This window comes from Tauraco erythrolophus, chromosome Z (assembly GCF_009769465.1).
Source record: "Tauraco erythrolophus isolate bTauEry1 chromosome Z, bTauEry1.pri, whole genome shotgun sequence".
In the NCBI taxonomy this organism is placed as follows: domain Eukaryota; kingdom Metazoa; phylum Chordata; class Aves; order Musophagiformes; family Musophagidae; genus Tauraco; species Tauraco erythrolophus.
In genome coordinates this window covers 65,699,293-65,724,685 of record NC_141496.1, presented here as the reverse complement: position 1 = coordinate 65,724,685, position 25,393 = coordinate 65,699,293, and the positions used below count along the sequence as shown (strand labels likewise).

The window sequence follows — 25,393 nt, the reverse complement described above, 5'->3', positions numbered from 1 at the left end:
GCTGGCACACACCTCACTACAACCCCCTTTCGGGTAGTTGTAGAGAGTAATAAGGTCTGCCCTGAGCCTCCTTTTCTCCAGGCTAAACAACCCCAGTTCCCTCAGCCACTACTCACAAGACTTTTGCCCCAGACCCTTCACCAGCTCCATTGCCCTTCTTTGGACACGCTGCAGCACCCCAATGTCTTTGTTGTAGTGAGAGGCCCAAAACTGAACACACCATTTGAGGTGCAGCCTCACCAGTGCTGAATACAGGGGGAATGATCGCTTCTCCAGTCCTGCTGGCCACACTATTTCTGATACAAGCCAGGATGCTATTGGCCACCTTGGCCACACTGCTGGCTCATATTCAGCTGGCTGTTGACCAACAGCCCCAGGTCCTTTTCTGCTGGGCAGCTTTCCAGCCACTCTTCCCCAAACCTGTAGCGTTGCATGGGATTGTTGTGACCCAAGTGCAGGACCCAGCACTCAGCCTTGTTGAACCTCATACAGATGGCGTCAGTCCATCGATCCAGCCTGTCCAGATCCCTCTGTGGAGCCTTCCTACCCTCAAGCAGATCAGCACTCCCACCCAGCTTGGTGTCATCTGCAAACTTACTGGATGAGGGAGTTGAGTGCACCCTCAGATTGTTGGTAGAGATACTAAACAGAACTGGCCCAAGTACTGAGCCCTGAGAGCACAACTTGTGACCAGCTGCTGTCTGGATTTAACTCCATTCCCCACAACTCTTTGGGTCTGGCCATCCACACAGTTTTTTACCCATCAGAGCATATGCCCATCCAAGCCATGAGCAGCAAGTTTCTCTAGGAGAATGATGTGGGAAATGGTGTCAAAGGCTTTATTAAAGTCCAGGTAAACAACCACTTAAACGGAATCCTTGATTTGTACTACTGTTAAGGATGGTTCTCCAGTGTAAACACGTAGTGTTCTGCAGTGTAAATAAATCCATTTTAACAAGAAAGAAGACGCCAACCACAACATTATGCTCAATGGGCATGCTGTTGTGTTCAGCTGTTTGTGGGTGATAAAAAGAGTTTGTTTGTCCTAAACTGTATGAATGGCAGAGCAAAAAGCCTTTGTATTTGTTTCAGCTGTGAACGTTTCCTTTTATGTGGGAAATGGCCTGGAAGAAAGAGAGAACAGATTGTTGGAAATGGGAGCAGCAAAGAACTGAAATACAGTAAGAGGAGCCCTGATGCTTTGGTGGTGGTGACTGCTATGACAGTTACTTACTGCAACTGTTGCAGTTGTACTGTGTGCCCTTGGGATGTGTTGTCTCCCTCATTCTGTGGGATGTCCCCAGAGAAGAAGGAATTTGAAGAAGGTAGAACTTAGAGTGCCTTATTCTTGGAATCAAATATCTCACCCCTCTTGGAATTTTCAGGGAGAATTCTCCTGAATTTAAACCCCTGTGTTTAAATACAACCGTTTAAGTTTTATGACAACTTTTTTTGCACTAATACCAGTGTGTGTGTGTATTGCAATATATTGAAGGACATTCTATGTTTACATGATTATTTGGCTATTCCGATTAGGTAGGTAGGTTGTTTTGTGAATTCGTTGTGTAGTTTCTAAACCGAATTAAGTGTATTTGTTGAGGCTTCAAATTTCTAGCAATATGGAGAGACTAGAAGAAAGTAGAGAGTGAACTGTGGTATATTCCTGAAGGAATTAGGTCTTGACTTTGCTCAGTTTCTGAGAACACGTAATACTGCATTATACACAGGAATTTTTAGTAGTATGGTGTGCTGAGCAGAAACATTAATCTTTTGCTAACGTAGCGCAGTGTTGTGATGACAAGCAAAGTCAGTGAAAGCAGCCAAATGTGAATACGCTGTCTGCCACAATAGGTGTTGAGGTATTGTGCCAGTAGTCCTTTTCCTAGGAAAAAATTTCTAGTGCTGACTTGCCGTAGTGCCTGTTGCAGTAAGGACATCCGTTACAATAGTATAAGTAACATTTATATCAGTGAAAATGTTATCTCTTTGGGGCTGAAGTTTGGGGAGCATTGATTTAAATCATCTGTGTTAATTGCTGGTTAAAATTTATTCTTCTGTCAAAAATTGGTTCATGCCTCTGTAAATACTAGTTCAGGCGCTTAAGTAAGTAGCATGCTTCAGTTCAGTGTTTGAATATTCTTTAACACTTCGTCGACAAATATGGACAGCTTAACACTAAATTACTGAATAAGAAGTTTCAGTTTTCAGTACTGAAATGCGAGCTTGTGCATTTGTGTATATTGTGTTTCATTTAAGTGTGTGCTTGCTTGTGTACATATATATATGTAGCTTAATGTGGGGAAAAATTCTTTTAAGTGTAGAGAGTGTTACTAGGTTTGTAATTGTCTTAATTACCCCGTCTCTGTTAATGTACCTGTGTGTTAGTTTCACGTGCCTAAATGAAAGAGTCAATAGTGAATACATACTGTACATTCAAACTATATGTGGAGAAGACTTTGGTATGAAAACAACTTTGAGCCAGACTTCTCTTCGGACTCCCTGTCCCATCAGCTAAAAGAGTGGAATTATTTCTAAAGTTGAAAACTTGATCTTTTTGAAATGTGGATATATCTGAACACCTTGTCTTGATTTCATCACTTTCCTCTTGCCCTAGCATCATCTTAAGTATATCAATTTCAGTATATTTTGTGACCTTTAAAGTAAATTCTTAATGGTAATGAACATATTTTAATGGTACCCTTGCAAAGTAGTTTAATGTGTTTCTGTCTTATGTATAAGGAAATTATTCCTCTTTCTGTAGCTACGAAATTGTGATTTTAATTTAAAAAATACCTTGTTTTATTTACATACCAAAATAGGAGTTCAGAACTCTGTGTATGCGAACATGTTGCTCCTGACACCATCTCCTGAAATGACACTTTCTATGTTGTGTTAGGTGATGTTGATGTCAAAACATGGACTGTTTAACTCAGATCTTGGTAGGCAGTTTGGAGATGAACTGATAAGAAATTATAAACTGAAAATATTAAAAAAATCTTATTAGATGCTAGTAGTATTTGGTGCCAGTTTTAAGAAAGCAAGCTTACAAATATTTACTAAGTGTATGTAACAGGTTTTGCGTACTACCAAACAACACAAATTATTTTCCTTTTATATTATCACCCACACCAATGGCAAAGTTGAGTTCAAGCTTGAGACCATAAGTTTGGATTTTAAAGTAAAGTTAATATTTTTCCAACAACTGTTCTTTAACAGAGAGGGAGGTTTAGCTGAGTTTTTTTCCCCTTATTGAAGCTTGGCTGGTGTTTTGGATTGTGAGAGGTACCAATCCCTATTCAGAAAAAAAACCTTGATGTGATATAAAAAATAAGTAAATACTATCTTTTTTGGTGAGTGTAGCAGCATTGAAATGGCTTTGATTCATTTCTCTGAAAAATGATTGGAAAATCTTTTCATATCTGAAAGGATTCTTGTTTGCCTGCAGCAAGTACTGCAAGCAATAGCAAATACTAATAAATTCAATTTGAATAACTTTGAGATGGCTGTGATGTTCCTTGATTCTTAAACCTGTTTCATTAGTAGAAAAGGAGATGCATCATGTGTGATGTATGGTTTTCACTGTCTTTTTCGTATGAGCAGTGGAACTTGAAAATAAGAAATGCATAGTCCTACTAAACGCAATTTGCTTGTTTTCTTCTTGCTATTGAGAGTGCTGCAGCGTGCCAAATAGGATGCTAAGATTTTGACATCTTTTTATTGTTCTTGTGCTTTTTAAATTCACATGCTGCAAAGAAATATTCCAGCATTTGGTATGAGAATTTGACACCTAAGAATCAAACTCTTAAGACGGTTTAAAGTATTTATTGTGCGAAACTTAAGCAGTTTAGGCCTAGCCGTCTCTTAATGTTGTTTCTTGTGTATCCTAAACACCTGGTTAAATGAGAATTGCATTTCAGAGGAACTGATACAGAGAAAACCTTGGAAATGACTGTCAGCCTAGTGTCAAATTAAAAAAAATAATAATATTCAGATTATTAATGTGTTTTGATCATAAGTAAAGTGAAGAGATGCATTTGGTGGAATGTGTTGTGTGCTATTGGTATGCAATTTACTGTTGCATGCCTCAGAGCTCTTGCGGAAACACTTCACATGGATGATTCATTGTCAGTTCTGGTTGCTGAAGAACAGCATGGGCCATTGTATTCACCATCGGTAAATAATGAATTGATCCTATTAACTGTGAGTAAATTATGGATGGCCCAGAAAGGTTACTGATGAGCATTCTTGGTATAGTTCTTAGATACAGAAACAGCCTAATTGGTATACACCATCATAGCTTTGACGTGCAAAAAAATTAGATGGACTTGCATCCTCTTTAGACCGTGTTTGGTAATATTGCTCCTATTTTACAAATTATGTTCTTTTTACTAATTACTGTTTAAATTTTCATTGTTTCATTATCAAAAGAACTCTTTAATTCACAGGAACTGAGAAACCTGATATGTGTAAACCTGCTATAGCAAATTTTATGCTGGCAACCTAATGTTGTTACTATAGATTGATTTTTGATTATAAGATGGAGTTTCTAGATTTTTTTCTTACCACATGATGATATTTCAAAAGCAATTTGGAGGCAACATTATAGACTTCCTTTCAGAATGATGGGCCTTGCTAAGGACTCCTCTGTCTCTGGGAATTGAAATACAGACTATTTTCTCCCTAATCTCACAGAGAGGGCACCAACAGGGGTTTTCCTCTGAGCTGCTTTTTTTGCTATGCATTTTGCTATAACCATAGGAACAGTTAGTGTCATGCTTAATGTTTCTTGGTCTCTATTTGTGGAATTTTCATTCCAAGTACTAGTTACATACTGATTTTCTTGACAGCCTCTTCTGAAGCACAGAGGGAAATGGTATCCCATTTTAAATACTCAGATGTATCTGATGTTCAATGGGGAAGCATATATGCTCACAGAGATACTTTGTGTCTCAAGGGTAGCTCTCTGAGCACTACCACAAAGTAGTATTTGAGTTATGCTTTGCTTCTTTCACAGGAGAATACTTCTAAAAGCCTAGTGTTTAGCATAGAGTGAAAATCAGTTCCTACTTTCCTTCATGCTCTTGCAGAATCGCAGAATGGCTGAATTTGAAAGGGACTTCTGGAGGTCCTCTGGTCCAGCCCTCCTGCTCAAGCAGGTCCACCTAGATCCAGGTGCCCAGGACAATGTCCAGATGGCTTTAGAGTATCTTCAAGGAGGGAGACTCTACAACCTCTCTGGGCAACCTGTGTCAGTGCTCAGTCACTGTCACAGGGTAAAGAAATGTTTCCTCATGTTCAAACGGAGCCTCCTGTGTTTCAGTTTGTGTCCCTTGCCGCTTGTCCTGTCACTGGGCACCACTGAAAAGAGCCTCTCTCTGTCCTCTTTGCAGTCTCCCTTCACGTATTCGTACGCATTGATGAGATCCTCCCCCACCCCCCCAGCCTTTTCTTCCCCAGGCAGAACAGTCCCAGCTCTCTCAGCCTTTCCTCATGGGAGAGATGCTCCAGTCCCTTAATCATGATTGTGGCCGTTTGTTGGACTGTCTCCAGTATGTCTGTTTCTCTCTGTGCTGGGGAGCTCAGAGCTGGACACAGTACTCCCGATGATATCTCTTAGGACTTTTGGACCTTCTCCAAAAATGGTCTCATTTTAGCCTTCCTTTCTGCCGTCTGATTTGCTTGAGCTAGATTTCGGATTTGAGAAGGACTGTATTTCTTAGCTGATTTTTCCCTAGACCAAATTCAGATTACCTTAGTGTGGGTTCGTCAGGAAGTTGTCTTGTATGTGCCTGGTCAAACATCTTTCCAAGCTGTCTCTTGGTCACAACTTTGAAGTTAAAGCTTGGCTAGAAAGAAATGGCTCTGAATATTAATGGTAGTGATGTTTTTTAGTAAAATCTGGATGAGACTTAGAAAATATCTGCTGCATTGTTTAAAGCAATTGTCTTGAATACAAACCCTTCTAGGGTTTCTATTTGGTGCCTAGAGGATGCTGTGTATGAACAGCAATATTAGAATTTTTATTTTCTCACCATATACCCGCTTTACCTCCACTTTACCACTTTGTTATACAAGACTGTGGTCGTTATCAACAGCCGTAAAACTTTCCAGCTGTTACCTGATAAGTGAGGATGTCTGTTCCAGACGTTCTCTTATTCATGAGAACAGGTAAAGTGGTGGTGTGTTGAAGCAGAGGTTCTGAATCCTGCTTAACACTGTAGAAGTTGAGCAAGCAGAGTTTTGTGCTGTGGCTGATCTGGCATGTAGTTGGCAGAATGAAAAATATCACTACATTAACCAGTGCAACTACACCAGCAAAATTCTTTGGGCAAACCCAACTATACTTGTGAAAGATTCTTGTTGCTGATGTTCATTCTGTCAGCTAAAGAGCTTTTGCCAGTAAAAGCTGTGTGTCATCACAGTATGATTCTGCTGGCAAATCTTTATACATAGTCAAGTCTTTTGTCATGCAGCCTTGTGTCCAAGTGGATAATCATTGTTTATTTTGTCTTGGGAAAAAATAGCAGTTAGGCTTGGACATAGTCCATCTTTTCATAAAATAGATAACTTTTTTGCCAGTTGTGCCACAGGGCTCATAATTTATTGCATGTATTTGGTTCGTTTTAGTAGCTCCTTTCTAGATTTATTTAGAGCTAGAATTTTAAGAGTATATTTAAAGGAAATGTCAAGCTTTATCTATAAACCCTAAGAGCTTTTAATCTGTCCGTTTACAAGTTAACATGGTAACACTTTTTTCTGGTTTCTTTTTTCCCGTTGTAACGAGAAAAATGTAAGTGCAGACCCCTCAGGGGCGAGGCACAACACTCATCTCATGAAAGCTTTGGCTTTTACGAAGGCATGATGTTACCATGGTCAAGAGCCTCAGGACAGCAGTGCTAATCACATGGGGACCAAACGCAGTGGCAGTGGAGCCCTCCTGGGGAGCGAAGCTCAAGGGAAAGCACCACAGGGATGGATAATAACACTTGTGCTGATTAACATATCATACATATGCAATTTCCTGTTTTGCTTATTAGCAAACTTGCTTATTTAATGCAGGTGCTGTTGTCTGAATTCTGAGATCTACAGCTGGCTGCCATCGTTGGTGACCGTGCAAAAATAGATGCAGATAGGGGAATGTGAACTATCCCAGGTTACAGTAACAAGATAATGTGTGCTTGGAACTTTACATACCCAAATAGGGGAGGGAAACTGTCCTGATTTACTGTCGCACCCTACACCCACCCTTTTAATTTTTGTTAAATGTTCTTGTTTAGGGCAAGGGGTGAGAGACTGTTGGTTCTTTCCATATTCTCCTTAGTTTTTACTGTCTTTAGAGATAGTCTTCATCTCACTGTTCCTGGACTGTAGTATCTAATAGTATCCCTCCAATTTTTCTGTGTATCATTGGTGGAAGAGTTGTGTGGTTTCTGTAAGGGTATGAAGAAGAGAGCATCAGCTCTTGTACATGTGTCTGGTCAAGGACCTTTTCAGTGCCAAAGGGGATAATAAGAAAAGGAGGAATAAATAGGGACATTCTGAGACACAAACCTGACCCAACAAAAAGTAAGGGAGGCAGTAACAACAACAAAACCTGATCAGTCACAAATTGTTGAGGGTATGTGGATTGTGGGAATGTTTATTTCAGTGAGATTATCTGATCAAAGACCTTGTCAAATGGGACTATAAGGAAAAGGGAGAAGCCATAACCAAAATACAGAGACACAAACCTACCAGACAAACTTAATGGAAACAAAGACAAGAAACAAACCTGGTCTGTCACACTATCTGATGGGCTATCAGGAAACTGCATGCAAACAAGGACTTTGTGACTGATAAGGAGGCAAACCTAAGAGTTCAGGATGTTGGAGGGGATCAGTGGATGTGCAGGGGAAGGGAGTTGAGGAAAGACAAAATGGGGCCAGACAGGAAAGGGTCCTATCAACTGTGGCCAGCCTTTATGCTTGTCTGGACGAACCATGTGCCTGATTACTGCAGTCTGTCCTATTTTATTAGATCTTTTCTTAACTATCTCTCTCTGTAATCTCACTCTCTATCCCATGTTTGTGAGTTCTGCAGGGGCTAAGTGAGACTAGCTTGAGTAGAGACGAGGCCAGCAACTGGAGTCTTATTGGAGATGTGGGCACCACCAGGTCTGTGATGCCAGCGATGGGATCAATTGAGGGTCTCAGAGTTGGAATTTAGAGGGGCTGTAGCTCTCCGGATTATCTTGTTGGTTTCCTGTGGACTTTGTATTCATAGTGCCAGCTACTGGGGGACTGGTATGAGTGGACTGGGTGCCAGCTACTGGAATCAGACCAGGGATGTGGACATCTTTGGCCTCTGTCAGTTACTGGAGCAAGTGGGGTCTAAGTACCAGCTATTGGGGTGAGTTAGTGTCTTGACTGCCAGCCCCTGGAGCAAGAACAGTGTGTTTCCCCAAAGCCAGCTCTTAGAAGGACCAGGGTGGGTGAGAATCTCAGTCTCGATGGCAGGAGTGGGACCGCAGATCACAGCCTGTGTGACTCGTGCTGGCAGCTGGAGGGGAGTGAGTGTGTCTCTTCCCCAGACCTGCCGGGCAGGGCAGGGCGTGTGTTTATATTTGCTGACCATCTTCAAGCTGGACCATTTGGGGAGTACAGGGGCCTTGGGAGCAGGCTGGGGTGTCAAGGCAGGCTGAGGGTTCATGGTGGTGTGAGTGTGGCGTGCCTGTGGGACAAGTGTGTGAGTGCTGTATGTCTACAGTGAGCAACAAGCTGGGCGAGCCAGTGAGACAGGGACCTGTGGGGCAGGTAAGGGGGCCTGCGATTGGGGCAGAAGTACTGAGTGGGCAAAGTGGCCATGATGGTACTTGGGATATCCATATCCATATCCATCACCTTCCTTAACGGCATTGAGTGCACCCTCAATGAGTTTGCTGATGACACCAAGTTGTGTGGTGCCGTGGACTCACTTGAGGAAAGAGATGCCATCCAGAGGGACCTCGATAGCCTTTAGAAATGGGCCAGTGCAAACTGCATGAGCTTCAACAAGTCAAAATGCAAGGTCCTTCACCTGGGTCGGGCCAATCCTAGGCACAAATACAAACTGGGCACAGAGTGGGTTGAGAGTAGCCCTGAAGAGAAGGATTTGGGGGTATTTATAGATGAGAAGCTCAGCATGAGCCGGCAGTGCGCTCATGCGGCCCAGAAGGCCAACCGCATCCTGGGATGTATCAAGAGAAGCGTGGTCAGCAGGTCAAGAGAGGTGATTCTTCCCCTTTACTCTGCTCTTGTGAGACCCCATCTCGAATACTGCGTCCAGTTCTGGTGTCCCCACCATAAGAGAGACATAGATTTGTTGGAGCGTGTTGAGAGGAGGGCCACAAAGATGATCCAGGGAGGGGCTGGAGCACCTCTGCTACGAGGACAGGTTGTGGGAGCTGGGATTGTTCAGCCTTGAAAAGAGAAGACTTTGTGGGGACCTAATAGCTGCCTTCCAATACCTGAAGGCAACCTACAGGAAGGCTGGGGAAGGACTTTTTCCAAGAGTGTCCACTGATAGGACAAGGGGAAATGGGTTTAAGTTGAAGGAGAACAGATTTAGATTAGATCTTCGGAAGAAATTCTTCAGTACGAGAGTGGTAAGACTTTGGAATCACTTGCCCAGAGAAGTTGTGGATGCCCCCTCCCTGGAGGTGTTCAAGGCCAGGCTGTATGGAGCCTTGAATAGCCTGGTCTAGTTGAGAGGCTTCCCTGCCCATGACAGGGAGGTTGGATTAGATGGTCTCTGAGGTCTCTTCCAGCCTGTGCCATTCTACGATTCTATGATTCCTCAGAAGATTTCCACCTGTATTATTCACAACTTTTTAATGTAGAAGCACCTGTGGGCATCATGGTACACTTGCTGTTCTCTGGGCTAATATAGGTAATTGATAAAAACAGTCAATTGCATCACTCTACATACACCTGTGTAGCCTGTGACATGCTTTAAGGTCTGAGGTAATGAAAGCTGAAAGTTTGATGTAATTGGTTACTACAGTGGTTGTGACTGTCAAAATGTCTGAGTATGTAACAATTGTTGGTTACAGCATATTACTCAGCTAACAGTCACAAAAGTGTTCTGTGTGAACTGCTGCTGAGTGATATTTTAGGTAAGATTTTGAGAAGAATAGCGTATTACATGTTTACTGAAATGCAGATGTGGGATATTTGTTGCGTTTACTTTATCTGTTGATTTCATCATTGTTTTTTAAAACGATAAAAAATCAGTGTTTTGTGTTTTGAGAGCTTTAAAAGATGCTTGGAATTTCTGGACATATATAGAAAGTGCTCTTATTCCGTGAGCATTCATGTACAGTAATTCTGTGGAAATACACTGCTGTCATTCTTGCAGCAGAAATAAAACATGTTTGGAAACAAGACTCCAGTGTTCTTTGCAGCTTGATTTGTGCTCCCACTTGTTTGATATACAGACTGCGCTGAAGGCCAAAGGTCTGTCTCTAATACCCATCTTGGATTAGTTTATAATCGTGGGTACGTTTTTGTCATTGATCAGTAAGCATGTGTTCATTACAACTGAGTTTTGTGTACTGCTTCCCCAGTGAGAGCAACACTTCTCTAGTCTTCCTTTACCAGATATTAACTTTTTGTCATAAAAGATGGCAGAATAGAATTTTTTTTTCAGACGCTGGCTGACTTCCATTGGAGCTAGTTGATGGGTTCATAAAGTTTTGCAAGGGACAGGCTGATGAAGAGGTGACATCTTTCATATTTCTTTTTTACTGAGAGTAATGACAGATCAAGTGAATGGTTAGACATTGGAAAAAAGCACATTATCCAGGACGTGCTGTGGTGCAGAGACACCTGGTGACAAAGAATCTCAACTACACTGCACAGTTCACTTCCAGGAGCAACAGGTTAGTTAAATACAGCTCTGCACTGAACTGGCTTGTAAAGTCTACCTTGTAATGCCACACCTACGTTAAACTTCTGCCTCTGCTGCTTTCTGAGGGTGAGATGGAAGACAATAGTAATGCTTAAGAGACTGTCTGGCCTCAATGACTCCACCCAGTCACGTAAGCGACTTTGTCTCAGTCCGAGGGTCATAGGGCACAGCTCTTCCAGAGTACTAGACTTGAGCTATAGAACATACCTTAAATGAGCTTAGTTCTGGCCTGTGGATAAGCCACTGCATTTCGACACAACTGGTCTGTTCAGCACAAGTATTTGCTATTCATGTAGGTGTGATCAGAGTATTAGAAATGTTGGAATGCAAATCAGATGACTGTCGTTGGAGTGTATACATCCTTTGCAGGTAGGATACGCAAAATGCTCAGTTTACTAGCCCATTAGATGCCTCTAGTTAAATTTGAAAATGCTTATAAACTTTCATGTTTACGGGTTCTGATCGTGGGAAAAATAATTGCCTTTTCAGTATGCATTCATGAAGAGGAAGCATGCAGCTGCAGATTTCCAGTCAGCCTGGCAGGGTTATATAGGGTGTATCTATCAGATTGTACTTACTGTATAAAACCTTCTAAAGAAAAGGCAATGCTTGAAAATACTTCTCAGGTATTAGATTACTTTTAAAATAAAGGTCTTCATGGGATGCACGATACCCTAAATTTGAGATTGCAGGTATGGAGAAGTTTCTTATTGTACTTCCTAGGACTATTAAGTAAGAATATGCAGGGGATTGGAGAGGAGAGTGGTTTTCAGATACTGGCAGCAATTGTTTTGATAATAATTCCCTTCTGTGATGTCTGATCGTCTATGTGTGTGTGCAATAATTTGACGGGAAAAGGAGAATGGAGAAGAAACACCTCAAAGAGTGTTGTCGTGGTGAAAATACCTAGTCTTTCCCAAATGAAGTAGAACAGCATTTAGATAAAACATAATAATTACTACAAGAAAAATATACAGAAGTATAACAAACAGTTTTATAACTTTTTTTATTAGTATATTTCCTTTAAAGGAAGTTTGCAAATGGGCATACTTTTTAATCACTTTTGTTACTGTTACACTGTGAGAATTTATAGGGTAAGGTACACAGATGAGAATGGGGCAAACCCTTATGTTGAATGTCTGTGAAATGCTAACTTATAGGGATGAGATTGTAGATTTTGGTGTCCTGACACAAGTTTGTTCTTTTACTAGTAGCAATCTGATGCCTTTGTCCTGTTATTGGTGCCTTTAAATATGAAGTAATCTATATTTATATTCATCATGCTCTTGTTGTTGAATTAATATTTAAAATAAGGTAGTGCTTTTACCTTCTTAGTTAAAAGCTAGATAAAACGTTCCTGATAACGGCCAGACATTCTATTCGTGTTGTGTGTTGGGCAGAAGAAAAATACAGAGCATAATGGCTGTAAAAAGCAGCAGTATTCCCAGAGAACGTTTTGAATATTACCAAGGTGCAACTAGAGTGATTTGGGAAGCTACCATCATTTCTGAAAGTATCACATTCCACAAATAATGGAATGTGATATTGAACTGTATCCTGGGCTGCATCCAAAGTAGTGTGGCCAGCAGGTCGAGGGAGGTGATTCTGCCCCTCTACTCTGCTCTCATGAGACCCCACCTGGAATACTGCATTCAGCTCTGGAGTCCCCAATACAAGAAGGACATGGAGCTGCTGGAGCGAGTCCAGAGGAGGGCCATGAAGATGATCCAAGGGCTGGAGCACCTTTCCTATGAAGACAGGCTGAGAGAGTTGGGGCTGTTCAGCCTAGAGAAGAGAAGGCTCTGGGATGGCCTTATTGCAGCCTTCCAGTACCTGAAGGGGGCCTGCAGGAAAGCTGGAGAGGGACTTTTTACAAGGATATATGATCATAAGACAAGGGGCAATGGCTTTAAACTGAAGGACGGTAGATTTAGATTGGATATAAGGAAGAAATTGTTTACATTGAGGGTGATGAGGCACTGGAACAGGTTGCCCAGAGGAGCTGTGGCTGCCCCATCCCTGGAAATGTTCAAGGCCAGTCTGGATGAGGCTTTGGGCAACCTGGTGTAGTGGAGAGTGTCTTTGCCTATGGCAGGGGGGTTGGAACTAGATCATCTTTGAGGTCCCTTCCAACCCTAACCATTCTATGAACTTAATCACCAATAATAATGTAGATTGCAAAATTATAATGGCAATATGTAGTTATTGCACATGCTTGTTGAAAATAAGATGAAAACAAATCTTGAATTGTACAGGATAGATGGCTGTTATTAGCTCTCTGTACTTTCCCACATCCTAGTATTACCTTGCTACAATCACCATGTGAGAATTGTTTTTTTAATAAAAACTAAGATAAAACACTAAATCTCCTTTGAGTTTAGGTTTGTGTTGGCTTTTTCTTATGACATCCATTTGCAAGTAAGTTTGGCTTAGCTTCAGGTTACTTCTTTTTCAGTACAGAAAAAGACATGATTACATTTTAAATCTATACTTGCATTTAGTTCCAAAAATCATTTTATCTTGATTTTCTTTCTGATGGGAAACAATTTTGAGTGAAAATACAGTTGCTTAGTGCAGAGGGCAATTAGCACTTATTACGAAGTTTGAAATAGCTGTGCAAGTTAGTAATTGGAAGTGATGGTGAAGGTTAACTAGTTAGCACTATCTCCGCTGTCTTTGAAGTGGTGGACTCCACATTCAAAAGGAAAAATAATTGAAGAATTGTTTTTCCAAAGTAGACTCTGTAGGGCAGAGTATATTAGTGTTAATGCTTGCACAAGGTGTCAGATTTAAATTAGGGCGGGTCCCCAGCCAAAGGCATGTATAAAATGTAGCAGACAGTACTAGTTATTTTATTATTTCAGTGTTTTGTTTTCTGCCAGCTTCACTAAGCCCTTGATTGATTCCTTCATTCGACTTTTCCTTTTGCGCTCCCAAGACCTCAGCATACCTTATTTACCTTCATTTTTATTACCTGTATTTTTATTTGAATAGGCTTCAGTTGTCATGATGTAAAAACCTCTCCCATCCTGAAAGCTCCAGGTTGGGCCACAAATGATCCTTCTCCCTGACTTGTTCTATCACAACAGTAAAACAGATTAAATAAGCAACTCTGAATGGCAGAACAAATGTAGCATAGTTTCTTTATGATTTGTCCTTTGTCGAGATTCTCTGAAATCTAACAAATACTTTCTGAAATCTGACAAGTACTTATTTTTGCAGAAGCTTTACTCTCAAAGCACTTCTCAGTTATCTCTTCCGTTTTTTTGGTGTTGAGCTCCTGAGGGCAAACGGTCTTCTGGAATAGTCACGCTTTGCCTGGGCATCTGTTTTCATGAGCCTACAGGTTCATTCCTGGCTTTTGACTTATTTTTCTCTATAAAATTGAAGTGCAGTTGCCTAAGGAGTTCAAAAGAGGTTGAGCAACAAGCAAATATATGCATTGTCATCTAAAAGATTAGAATTAAAAATGGACACCTCTATGTACTTTATGTTTGTGCTTTTATTGAGATGTTTTGGTTTTGACCTTTTTCTGTTCCTTAATTGTTACTAGTAACTGCTCGAGATGAGATATAGTAGGGGAAAACTGCAATTTGTGTTGAAATACTTGAAAGCATGGGCCTGAAAAGGAGTGAAATTTAGTAAAAATGACCACAAGTCAAAAGAGAGGAAGAATACCATTTTTTCGCATGATTGCACTGGAAAGAACACTGAAGGACAAACTGTATGTCAATGGTAACCTTTCAAGAAGCAACTGGTAGTGTTAAGTGCAAAGCCCCCGTAAAGCTAAGAACCAGAAGAGGTCCATAGTCTAACCAACAAGTAAATCTGAAATAAGACCTCTAACAACCTGTGGATTACCGGGCTCTGAGAGGGGCAGTTTAAGAATACAAAGCCATTGCAGAGAAGTTCAGTTTTCTCTGCATCAGCCATCTGCAACTAAATGCAAATTTGTCGTCATTTCGGTTAATTGAAATAATGCTGTGATGGACTGAACTGGAAGTAGTGGGACATGAGTGGACAAGCTGGAGAGCAGCAAAACGCTACGATTTAGCTTGTACCAAGGAGTGTTGTGTCAGAGAAGTCTGTGTGATATTTGGACTCAAGGATGAATCCAGTGTGGTAGTTCATGTGTTGCTTTTTTTTGTGTGTTCCGTCGGTGAGCTCTGGAGTAGAAATTGTATTTTTCTATATTCTCAGTTGTTAACGCATGTTAACAGCATGATATGTTACAGTTTTGGCAGAATAGTGAGGTGAAGGGGAGAGTTGTTTATTGCATTTGCAGCTGGATTCAGCGACATCTGTGGGAACTTTTGAGAAGAATGACAGCTCTATTTAATGATTCAATAGCATGGACATACAATGAAGAGGAAAGGTAGTTACTTGTGTTCAGAACCAGCTGGGAGAGCGTTACTTGGAGGTGAATGGCCTTCATATCACTAGCACTGAAAACTCTAGGCATTATATAGTCACTGCAGAATTTTAATTAAGTACACTGACTTAACTGGAGATTGGTGTTTAGGTTTTTTTCGGGTTGCATAAGTACTTCTCAGTGACCATTATTATACTAATAAGTGGAAGGATGAAGCACCTCTGTGCTGAGCTAGCAGAATTAAAATAGGCTGCAGTACAGAGCAAATGTTTGATTAGCTATGTTAGTACAGACCTGATAGGAAAGGGATGCAGTGCAGAGTGCAAGCTCTGTATGATGTCTCCGTACTGACAAGTCCAGATTCTGTTGCTGTGAAGACTGTGCTTCTACATCTTTCCATGCCTCTGTACCTTACAAATGCTAAGGCACGAGGGATGTAAAATAGGTTGTGCTGTATATTCTTCATGTTATTTTGGTTTTTGATCTAGTTTTGGTTTTGCATGAATGTTAGAATTTTTATCTTCTAATTCTGCTGAAATATAACTTAGTAATTCTTTTAGAGATTAGAAAGGCATCACAAATCTGTGTTACAAAGATAATAAATAAGCAACTACTTGCAAGATTTTAATTTCGTGGTGTTTTAGTGCAGTCTTCAATGAAGTCCCTCCTAATGCTAGCTTCAAAGCAGTAGTGAGATACGGTTTGTAATTCACTCATCTGGAGGTGGGTTTTGTTTTTGTTTTGTTTTCTTTGCACTGACATAGAGCGAAGACAGTCCTAGTCCCAAGCGACAGCGCCTTTCCCATTCAGTCTTTGACTATACAGCAGCGTCACCAGCCCCATCACCACCAATGCGACCATGGGAGATGACATCAAATAGGCAGCCTCCTTTGGCTCGACCCAACCAACACCACTTCTCAGGGGAACGATGCAACACACCTGCACGAAACAGGAGGAGGTAAGCAAGCTGTATAGGTTGGGAAATAGTTTCTTATTCTTCCTGATTTCAGCTCAAGGGAGGTGTATTTCAGGCAGCACTGACTAGATCACACCTGGTAAACATGTTTACGTTTCCTTTAAGCTGTAAGTTATTACACTTGTATTTGAAAAGTTACTGGAAGTAATTCAGGTTGGTGCATTGTCCCATAATTTGTGTGAATAGACAACTTGAGGAAAGGAGTGCTCGTTAACATTTTTAATTATGAGCCTGATTCTCTTCCAGTCTGCACTGGAGCAATAAGCATTTAGAAAAATGTGAGGAAAAATCTTTCTCATTGAGATACTTTAAAAGATATTAGGAGTTATTGATATAGTACCATAATTTTGACTGCAGTCACAACTATTTTCGTACATAAAAACAATCTAAATAAAGATGAGACTGGGGAGAGCGAGGAGGTTAACACAGTGTTAAATGGTTGCTGAGGTGGGCGAGTCACATGTGATAGGAGTTAGATTTTTCATGTTAGTTTTAATTTGTGGCTCATTAACCTCTCAAAGCAGAGATTTTGGAAGAAGTTCCAATGGTCATTGAAGAGTAGAGATTTGGGTGGCGAAATTGAGCTGGTGCCTGGATGGATGATAGTTTAGGAAAGCGTAAAACCGCAGACTACTTTACTATTCTAGTTAAACTAATTATTCAAAACACAAGCTTTCATTGCCTTCCATTCTGCCTCAAAAACGCTGAGTCGTCTAACGCAGGTTAAAACACGCTGTCCCTCTGTTTGCCTCTGAGAAATATTGTGGCTTGGTTTGTACTAAAATTGAAGCATCTGTGCTTTTCCATGAATGTAAAATACTAGATTTAAGAAATAGAGAACTCATATTCTTCTGATTCTAGAAGTCAAATTTGTCAGCCATGGTCAGGCAGTGGTAGTTTTGAGGCTAGTTGTATCTTTGCTTCAAGTCCATGAATCTGAAAGATTTCAGTGAGTGGCATTCAAAATACACAGCTCTCAAAACAGCTTGTGGAACTTAAGAGGTTGAATTGTGAGCTTGCAGTAGTTATTGTGAAGACAGAAGATTAGGCCTTTTGTACAGTTTGGTAACAGGGATGCTCTACAGGGGCATTTGGTCCACAAAGTGTGTTTTATCTTAAAATCATTGAACTGAGATGCCTAGAATATGCTACATTTGGCCATTTTTGCTTGGTGTCCCGCCAACCTACGCAGATTTCTTCGCAATATTCATTAACATCTCCAGCAGGTTAAGTAGAGTGCTTTAACAAGCTAAATGCCAGGCAGCTGAATCTAGACAGTTCGGATATACTGTGGGATGAAGGAGAAGAATGGGATGTGTAGGAGATAAACGTGCATGGGACGAGTGTCTGACATTCAAATGCAGTCAGGTGTTACCAAGGCTTGCAAGTAAACTGTACTGCAAATGGAGAGACACCTCCGTGTAGAGCCATCTTCGGTCTGACAGGAGTTGTTAAGTTGGCTACAGCATTGTGGACAAAAAGCATTACTCTTTCTAGGGCCAGCTCACTTGCTTTTGGGTAATAACTCCTGCTTCTGCTTTTGATCTAAGCAGAAATACTTGAATGTGTCAGTACTTTCTTTCCCTGCACTCGAGTCAGGGCAATTTTTAGCATGGGTGGACTGTTGCATTTGAGCTGGCTCTAGGTTAATTCCAGAATGCTACTGCACTCAATCTCCTTTCCTAGAACAGAATCATTAGGGAGAACAACACATACATGTCTCTTATTTTGCAGGAGTCTTTTTGAGTCTTAGAATGCTCTGGAGCCGTATCAGAACTAATAACCACTCTCATGGATCAGAGCTTGATTCCTTAAGATCATTGTGAGTGCAACTGTTATTAATGCTTTAGATGAGGTTATGCATGTGCTTTTGAAGCCAATTTCCTGTTTTCCCTGCTTTGTTTTCTCTCTTCCCATTGCAGAGTGGTCTCAGAGTTAATGAGGTTTTCAGATGAAGATAAGATGAAAGGTGCACTCCAGTTGCAAATGGTCATTCAGCTCAAGGGAACAGCTAGGGCAAGTGCAAACGAAACCTCTGAAGTGTGTGTAGTGTGGACATCACTCTGACCCAACGTCATCAGCATTAACTTGTCCTACCAGTTCACTCCTGTTGGTCATCACAGGCTGTGCTGGTTTTCTATTATCTGGATTTTTTTCCATTTTCTGGGTTACTATTTAGACCTTATCTCTTTGTATCAGGGATTTTGTACTGTGCCTAGCACAACAGTGCCCTAATTCATTGTGGGTTTTTCAGATTCCTTGTAAGCAAATAAAATTTGCATTTAGGAAGGTAGCCTTCTGGTACGAATTTGCAGAAAGATGTTATTTTTGTCCAGCGAGTTTTAGTACAGATAAATTGTGAATGTAAAAGCATAATGCATGCCTATATGAAACACAGAAGGCTGTTCCAATTTGTCTTTACCAGTCATTGTGAAATGAGATCTGTGCCATTGCTGTGTCTCACCTTTCATCTGTGCTTCCTCTCTTCCTTGTCTTGAATGTAATTCTGAATTAATGGGATTTAAGAATGTGATGCTGCAAATAAATGATCCTTGTTAGAAAATACTAAGATCAGCAAATACTAAATCTGCATTTATGGATACTTTTTAATGGATGTGCCTACCTGAGAGTAGGAATTCCTGCATTCTTTTCACCTCTTCCATCCGGTCTCTTTGTTTTAACTGGGCATTTACCATGTTTATAGTGTGCATGTAGAACTAGAGGTTTTTTGTGGATATTTTTTAAAGACTTCAAGCACACATTTGTGACTGATGTTCAATGATAGTTTAGACCCATGTCCTGACAATTCCTCTGAAGTAATTTCCAGTAATTCAGGAAGTATATAGAGCCATGTATCTGGATGCTCTGAATTTTGCTAAATGAAAAGTATAGTTTCTTTCTAACTCTACATAGGTAAAAATATAGTTTTCCTTTTTCCAGAGAATGATACTTCATTTATTTAAAAAAACTACAAAAGTTTTGCCAGCTTTTGCTGGCTGTGCTTTCTCATAATTCTGGGTTCATAAAAAAGTAAATCTGGACCTTTTAAAAAAGACAGGGGCAGGAGTAGTTTTGTGAGAAGCTGCCTTGTCTAAGTGCTGGTTTAAGTTAGAGCATTTCTGTACTACTTCTTTCAAAGCATTGGAGCTGTCTTTTGTAGCTTTCCTCTATTTCTGCAGCTTTTCCAAGCAAAAATCCTCACATAGACATTTTATGTTAAAGTATTTAGACCATTTCTGTTTCACAGCAGGAAATATCACCTTTAAAGCAACCTTAGTACTCCAAAAAATAGAACATCTTTTGCATTAATCGCTCAGTGGTTAGAAATTGTATATACCAGTTTTATCTAATGAGAATGTAACAAGTGTATCATACTAGTAATACAAAGATGGAGGGTGCAACAAACTCTGGGAAAGGAGACTGGAATTAAGACAAATACATTAGTAAGACTGTAAATTTAGATTCTCAGTGCTTAGAAGAAAACACAGTTTGTGTGTTCTGACATGGTAACTTGTAAAGATAAAGGTGACTATGCTTTGCTTTGTTTTGTTTTGTTTCATTTTAGGAATGCTGTGTTACAGTGGGGTGCTATGCCTTCTGTCTGACCTGTCATGGATTAGCATTTGTTTCAGTTCTAAGAAAGGCAATAATAGTGTAAGGTGCCTGTGAAGTAGGGCAGAAAAATAGTGGCTTGAGGCATTGTATCGTATACTCACAGTAGCATCTGAATAGCTGGTAGTACGCTCCCCCTTCCCCAGAGTACATTTGTTTTCTTGCAGCACAAAAGTTGGACTCAACTTGAGGAATGTCTGGGATTTGCCACCAAGTTTCAGATATATTTGGTTTTTATCAAATAAACCTGGGAATAGCGATGGGAATAGTGAGAGTGAAGATCTTAAGTTCTCTTCCACACACTGTTGGAGAGGAGTTATTCCAGTGGTTACAGACCCTTCTTGTCTCTTCTCTGCAGTTCGATTTCTTCAGCCTGTTCCATAAGTAGGAAATCATTTTGTCCCATGTAGCTTTACTTTAGCGTTGCCTGTGGGACCTGTAATTTATGTGGTGTGGAGATTAAAAGGCGTGTGTTGAAAGTACAGGGGATGGTTTTGTGCTTTCAGTTCTTTCCCCTTCCAAATAAATGAGAAGTGATTTGATCAAAACTTCTAACATTGGGTTTGTTACTTTTGTGTGCATCATTTTCTGACTTTTAACCTGAGCCACTGGTCTCTGATTTACAGAAGGCTCAACTCAAGATAGTAGCAGATCTGCTCAGAACATAGACACAATTATGTAAGAATACATAATCAAATCCTACACCCGTAGATCAGTGGCTCAAAAGAAGTGGATGCTCTGGTATAAATCTACACAACGGTTCTCCACTCTGAAAAAGAAAAATCACCACAATCAAAATTTCCTGGGATCTTCTGGAGAGAATTCTGAGTCACTCAGTTATGTAGTGAACATGTGAGAACTGAAAAATTCATTTGTTTCTTCAGAGGAGTCTACTGCTTTGTCTTCTGTCACTAAGTGAGCAACCATTCTGTGACCTGGTTGGAGCAAGAACCGTGGGGAAGTCTGTGGTCATGTAATTGAGGATTTTTATCTAGAATAAATGCTCAGAAATCTCTTGAAGTTTGCTGTCTTGACTACAGAGCACTTGCCGTGGCAGTCCAAGTGCCGGTTTTTTAAGGGGTTAATATTTACATAAGAATTCTTCTCGTTTCCTTTACAGCATTAAGCCATGCTCTTTATACTGAAAAAAGTGCCATCTCTAAGGTTTTTGGCAATTTTGTCAGAATTTTTATTCCAATCTAATAAACCTGTTTTAGTAAAATTTGCCAGTGTAAAAAAATTGTGGCTACTTGGTTCTCTTGTGGTTTTAGTTATTAAGAAAAATTTGTGTCATTTATGTAATCTCTAATTTTTTTTAATGCGTTTCCAGTCCTCCTGTTCGACGTCAGAGAACAAGGAGAGATCGTTTGTCTAGACATAATTCCATTAGCCAGGATGAAAACTATCACCATCTCTCCTATGGACAGCAGCAAGCAATAGAAGAGCCCCGAGCCTTTCACCCACCGAATGTGTCTCCTCGTATGTTGCACCCAGCTGCTCACCCACCACAGCAGAATGCAGTGATGGTTGACATTCATGATCAGGTAAGAGTTTTAGAGTACAAAAAAAAGAGTGTCAAAGATCAGGTGGTTTGTGGTTCCTGCCCAGCCCAAACCTTAAAGATCTTTCTCCTCTCCAAATTAGTTGGCAATGAAAGTCAAATAACACTAGATTCTGTTTGCCCACTTACAGAGCATTTTTCCTGTTGAACATTATTGGTGTATGGAGCACTGCAGTAGGCAGTGAAAAAAAAAACAAAAAGAGAGTCCAGACTTTTAATAAAGAATGATATCTAACAATTTGTCCATCCATGTATTGGCATGGTTCTGTAGGCCTCTGGCTCAAACCTTTGAAATACAGTTATTTTACTTCTAAAGTTAATTTAATGTGATAAAGATGTGATACTATAAGAATGTATTCTGTTTCATGTGAAATACCTCTCCTTAGCTTAAGAGTCTTTAAACAGCTTAAATAAATTATTTAGAAGTAGAATTCACAATGCCTATAATTGTTTGCCTACATGACAGCAGAACTTATGATAATATTGTCAGATGACCAAATTAGCCATCTAAGCCGAATCAACTCTTCCTTGAATGACATGAAAAAGTGAGATATGTGGTTGGTCCAGAAAGTAAATAATTCCTCTGTGTGACAGCAATTGGTATAGAATTCTGTAATTGAGGACCTGTAAAAGAAGTTGTCCTATTGAGGTAACCTTTGTTGTTGTTTGGTGAATCAGCAGGCTGCAGTACAAGTGCATTAGTTGCTATGTAGTCATGAACTGGGAAATAGAACTGGTTATCTAAGTGTCCGCTTCTCAGAATGCACATGCATAGAATGCAACTCTAACATCACTGCTTAAAAACTAGTTTGCATTCAGCGCAGCTGCATACCACTGGTGCGTTGCATTATGTATGCAGAGCAGTTCTCAATAGGGAGATACTGGTATTTGGGACCAAGTACAAGGGCGGAAGCTGACACCATTCTAGCCCTCTCATAGCCTTGTATTTTGATGACCAATTTTACTGCTGCAGCATCCTAAAAAATTCAAATTGTGCTCTTGTTTTGTGTTGCAAGATTACATATTGACAAGCCTACATAAACAGTTGTTCCGTCCTACTGCCTCTACCTTCCAAGCACCATCTGTGATCAGGTTTCAATGTTTCCAGACTCGCTGAGGTCTTTCATGGTAACGTTATATTTTTCAGGTACATCACCGTTTTAAGAGGTCCTTTTTTGTTATTACTGCGAGCAGTGAACGTTTCAGAATCACACCCAGTGTTGCCCTGTGTGCCAGACTTTTGTATCTGAGCCAGAACTGGATCAAATTCTGTCTCCCCTGAGACTGTTTCTGTCATTCTGCCAATTACATCTGGCCAGGGACATCAAGGGCAACAAGGCAAGCTTCTGTAGGTATGTCAGTGATAAAAGGACGACTAGGGAAAATGTGGGTCCTCTCTAGAAGGAAGCAGGAGACCTGGTTACCCTGGATATAGAGAAGGCTGAGGTGCTCAATGATTTTTTGCCTCTGTTTTCACTGACAAGTGCCGTAGCCACACTGCCCAAGTCGCAGAAGATATACAGGTCAAGATTTTAAGTTCTGTTCAGTGATCTGTGTTCTGTTTTGGCCTCTGTGTCTGAGTGCTAACAGTTCAGTAGGTTGCTGCCTTTACTCATTCTCATCTTCCTAATGAGATGTTCTTTCCTGTTCCATTTTAAGCAAGCAGGTTCTATATTAGTAGATCACAAAGGAAAAGGGAGCTTCCTTGAAATAATTACTTTTGATTTATCCATGCTCCTTGACACTTAAGCCTTTTCGATTTTATTACAGCATCAGATATTTCTTGTTTAGGTTTTTTAAAAAAAAAAAAAACACACAAACAACAACAAACCAAAACCAGAAAAGCCACAAGTGGTTTGTAGGTCCAGAATACCTTTGGATCTTAGTTTGATGATTAAATACTGGGGAATGTCACTAGCTAGAAAACTGAGGTACATGGGTCTGTTTCCTGATACAAATGTGGATACTAAGGGTCCACTGCCTCATAGTCATGTTTACTTTTCCTTTTCAGCTTTCTGGTTAACTGTACTGTTACATTTAGGTTAGGAGATTTAGCTTGAGTGTTGATCTGAGAGTGAATCAAGAGATTGGTCTCTTTGGAAGAAAGAAAATCCATGCAATTTTCATGTTCTTTAAAGATACAAGTCTCTGAATGATTATTGAATCGGTCCCTTCAGAGCTGAGAAGATTCTTTAGCTACTTGTAGGTTAGCTTTTATGTGGGAGCTACTGCCTTCTTATTTTTTAAGAGATTAACCTTAGTATGTCAGCGGGGGCAGACTTTAATAGAGTCTGAAATGCTTCTAAGTGACTCTTAAGGTGCCTTGGAAGTTTTAGCGTTTTAAGCTGAGAGATCCCTCTTGGCCTTGCCCAGAAACTGCTGATCAATAAGTAATATTCCATTGAGAAGAACATTTTAACGAACAGGAATTACAAGCGTGTGCCTCTTTTTACACCTTCATTGTGAGTGTATTTTTTTCTCATACATGAGTAAAAGCTTATTATCTCGCTGTGCTGTACAACACTGTTAAGAGCTTATGGTAAGTTACTTTTTTTTTTTCTACTTGCTGCAGATCCATCAGGGCACAGTTCCTGTCTCCTACACAGTGACAACGGTGGCTCCACATGGGATACCACTTTGCACAGGCCAGCACATCCCAGCCTGCAGCACACAGCAGGTCCCAGGATGCTCAGTGGTTTTCAGTGGGCAGCACCTTCCAGTTTGCAGTGTGCCTCCCCCAGTAAGTGGGCCTCTGTAATTACACCGGCTTCAGACTTTGATATAGGAATGATATCTTGGAGCTTCAGTGTCTGTGTGGCTTTAATTGTTGGAAATAGCCTTTTTTTTTTTTTTTGCACTGTGCTAAGATGCAGTGGCGTAACAGTGTAGACCTTAGAGCGAGCTGGTAAGCATATGGTACTTACCTGCTGTCTTTATAGAGTATGACTGTTCATAGTATAGAGTCCTGATGATTTTTGACTCGAACTAAATGCCAGTTTATGAACTGACTTCTTAGCAGCAGCTATTCTGCATACTTTCAGAGAGTAAGAGGAAGGTTTCTAAGACTTTTATTAGGCAGCTCACGTAGAAAAAAATCTTTCTTAATAGAGACCTTGTTCTGGCATTTCTTGTATACAAAAAGGTCTGATATTCCAAAGTCAGGGTTTTTTTGAGAAGCAATAAGATCCTGAAAGATCACTAAAAGCTGAGAAGGGCTTTTCTGTCTCAAAATGCTCTCTTAAAAGGTATCAAAATATTCTTTAGTAGTGATGTCTCTCTGTGTCTTTCTGGGAGTAAAATAAAATGGCTTGACTGGCTAATTTGCTAGCTTCAAATTCGAATTTGAACTGTTTTCTCAGAAATTTTTGTGTCAGTTCAGAGATACCGCTTTCCAGGTCATAGCATTCTGATGCTACCCTTCTGCAAAAATTTCCTCATTAAGTGCTAACAGGCACCAGAGCTGAAGAAGAGTACCCTAAGAAGATTCTGCTGTACAGATGAAGGTTACAGAACCTCCTTGAAGAGTCACAACTGTTTTTTTTCCCCCTGCTTTTTCTAGTATGAATCTGTAATATCATACATGTCACTGAAAATCTGGACAGAAACTCTCTAGCACAGTTTGCAGTGTTAGAAAGCGGAATTACTTTATTGCAACACCGGGTGCACGGAGGGTATCTCCTCCTGGCATGGACACCTGGCCCATGGACAGAAACTTAGTTATACACTGCAATCATGCATATTCATAACGTGTTTACACGTTCCTTGTTATTCTCTTAATTTTCTCTTGCTTTACATGTAAATTACTCCCCATGCTCAGTTCTTTTCCTCCGCTCTTTCTTTTGGGTCTGGGGTATGTTTAGGGTCAGTGGTCTGTGAGTCAGTGGTCCCCATCTCCCCCAGCCGGAATTACCTTTTCCCCAAGTCACTGCTGCGCGTGTTCACAATT

The 25,393-nt window shown here is 40.4% G+C and overlaps 1 protein-coding gene across 2 annotated transcripts in view; it reads left to right on the top strand.

Moving 5' to 3' along the window:
* RNF38 (ring finger protein 38) overlaps nucleotides 1-25,393 on the top strand; it is a 127,956-nt gene that overhangs the window by 84,208 nt on the left and 18,355 nt on the right. For both annotated transcript variants that reach the window (XM_086628737.1, XM_086628738.1), the window contains 3 exons: nucleotides 16,063-16,256; nucleotides 21,217-21,430; nucleotides 24,020-24,187. In XM_086628737.1, coding sequence (XP_086484863.1) covers nucleotides 16,063-16,256; nucleotides 21,217-21,430; nucleotides 24,020-24,187 — 576 coding nt within the window. The remainder of the gene's footprint in view (nucleotides 1-16,062; nucleotides 16,257-21,216; nucleotides 21,431-24,019; nucleotides 24,188-25,393) is intronic.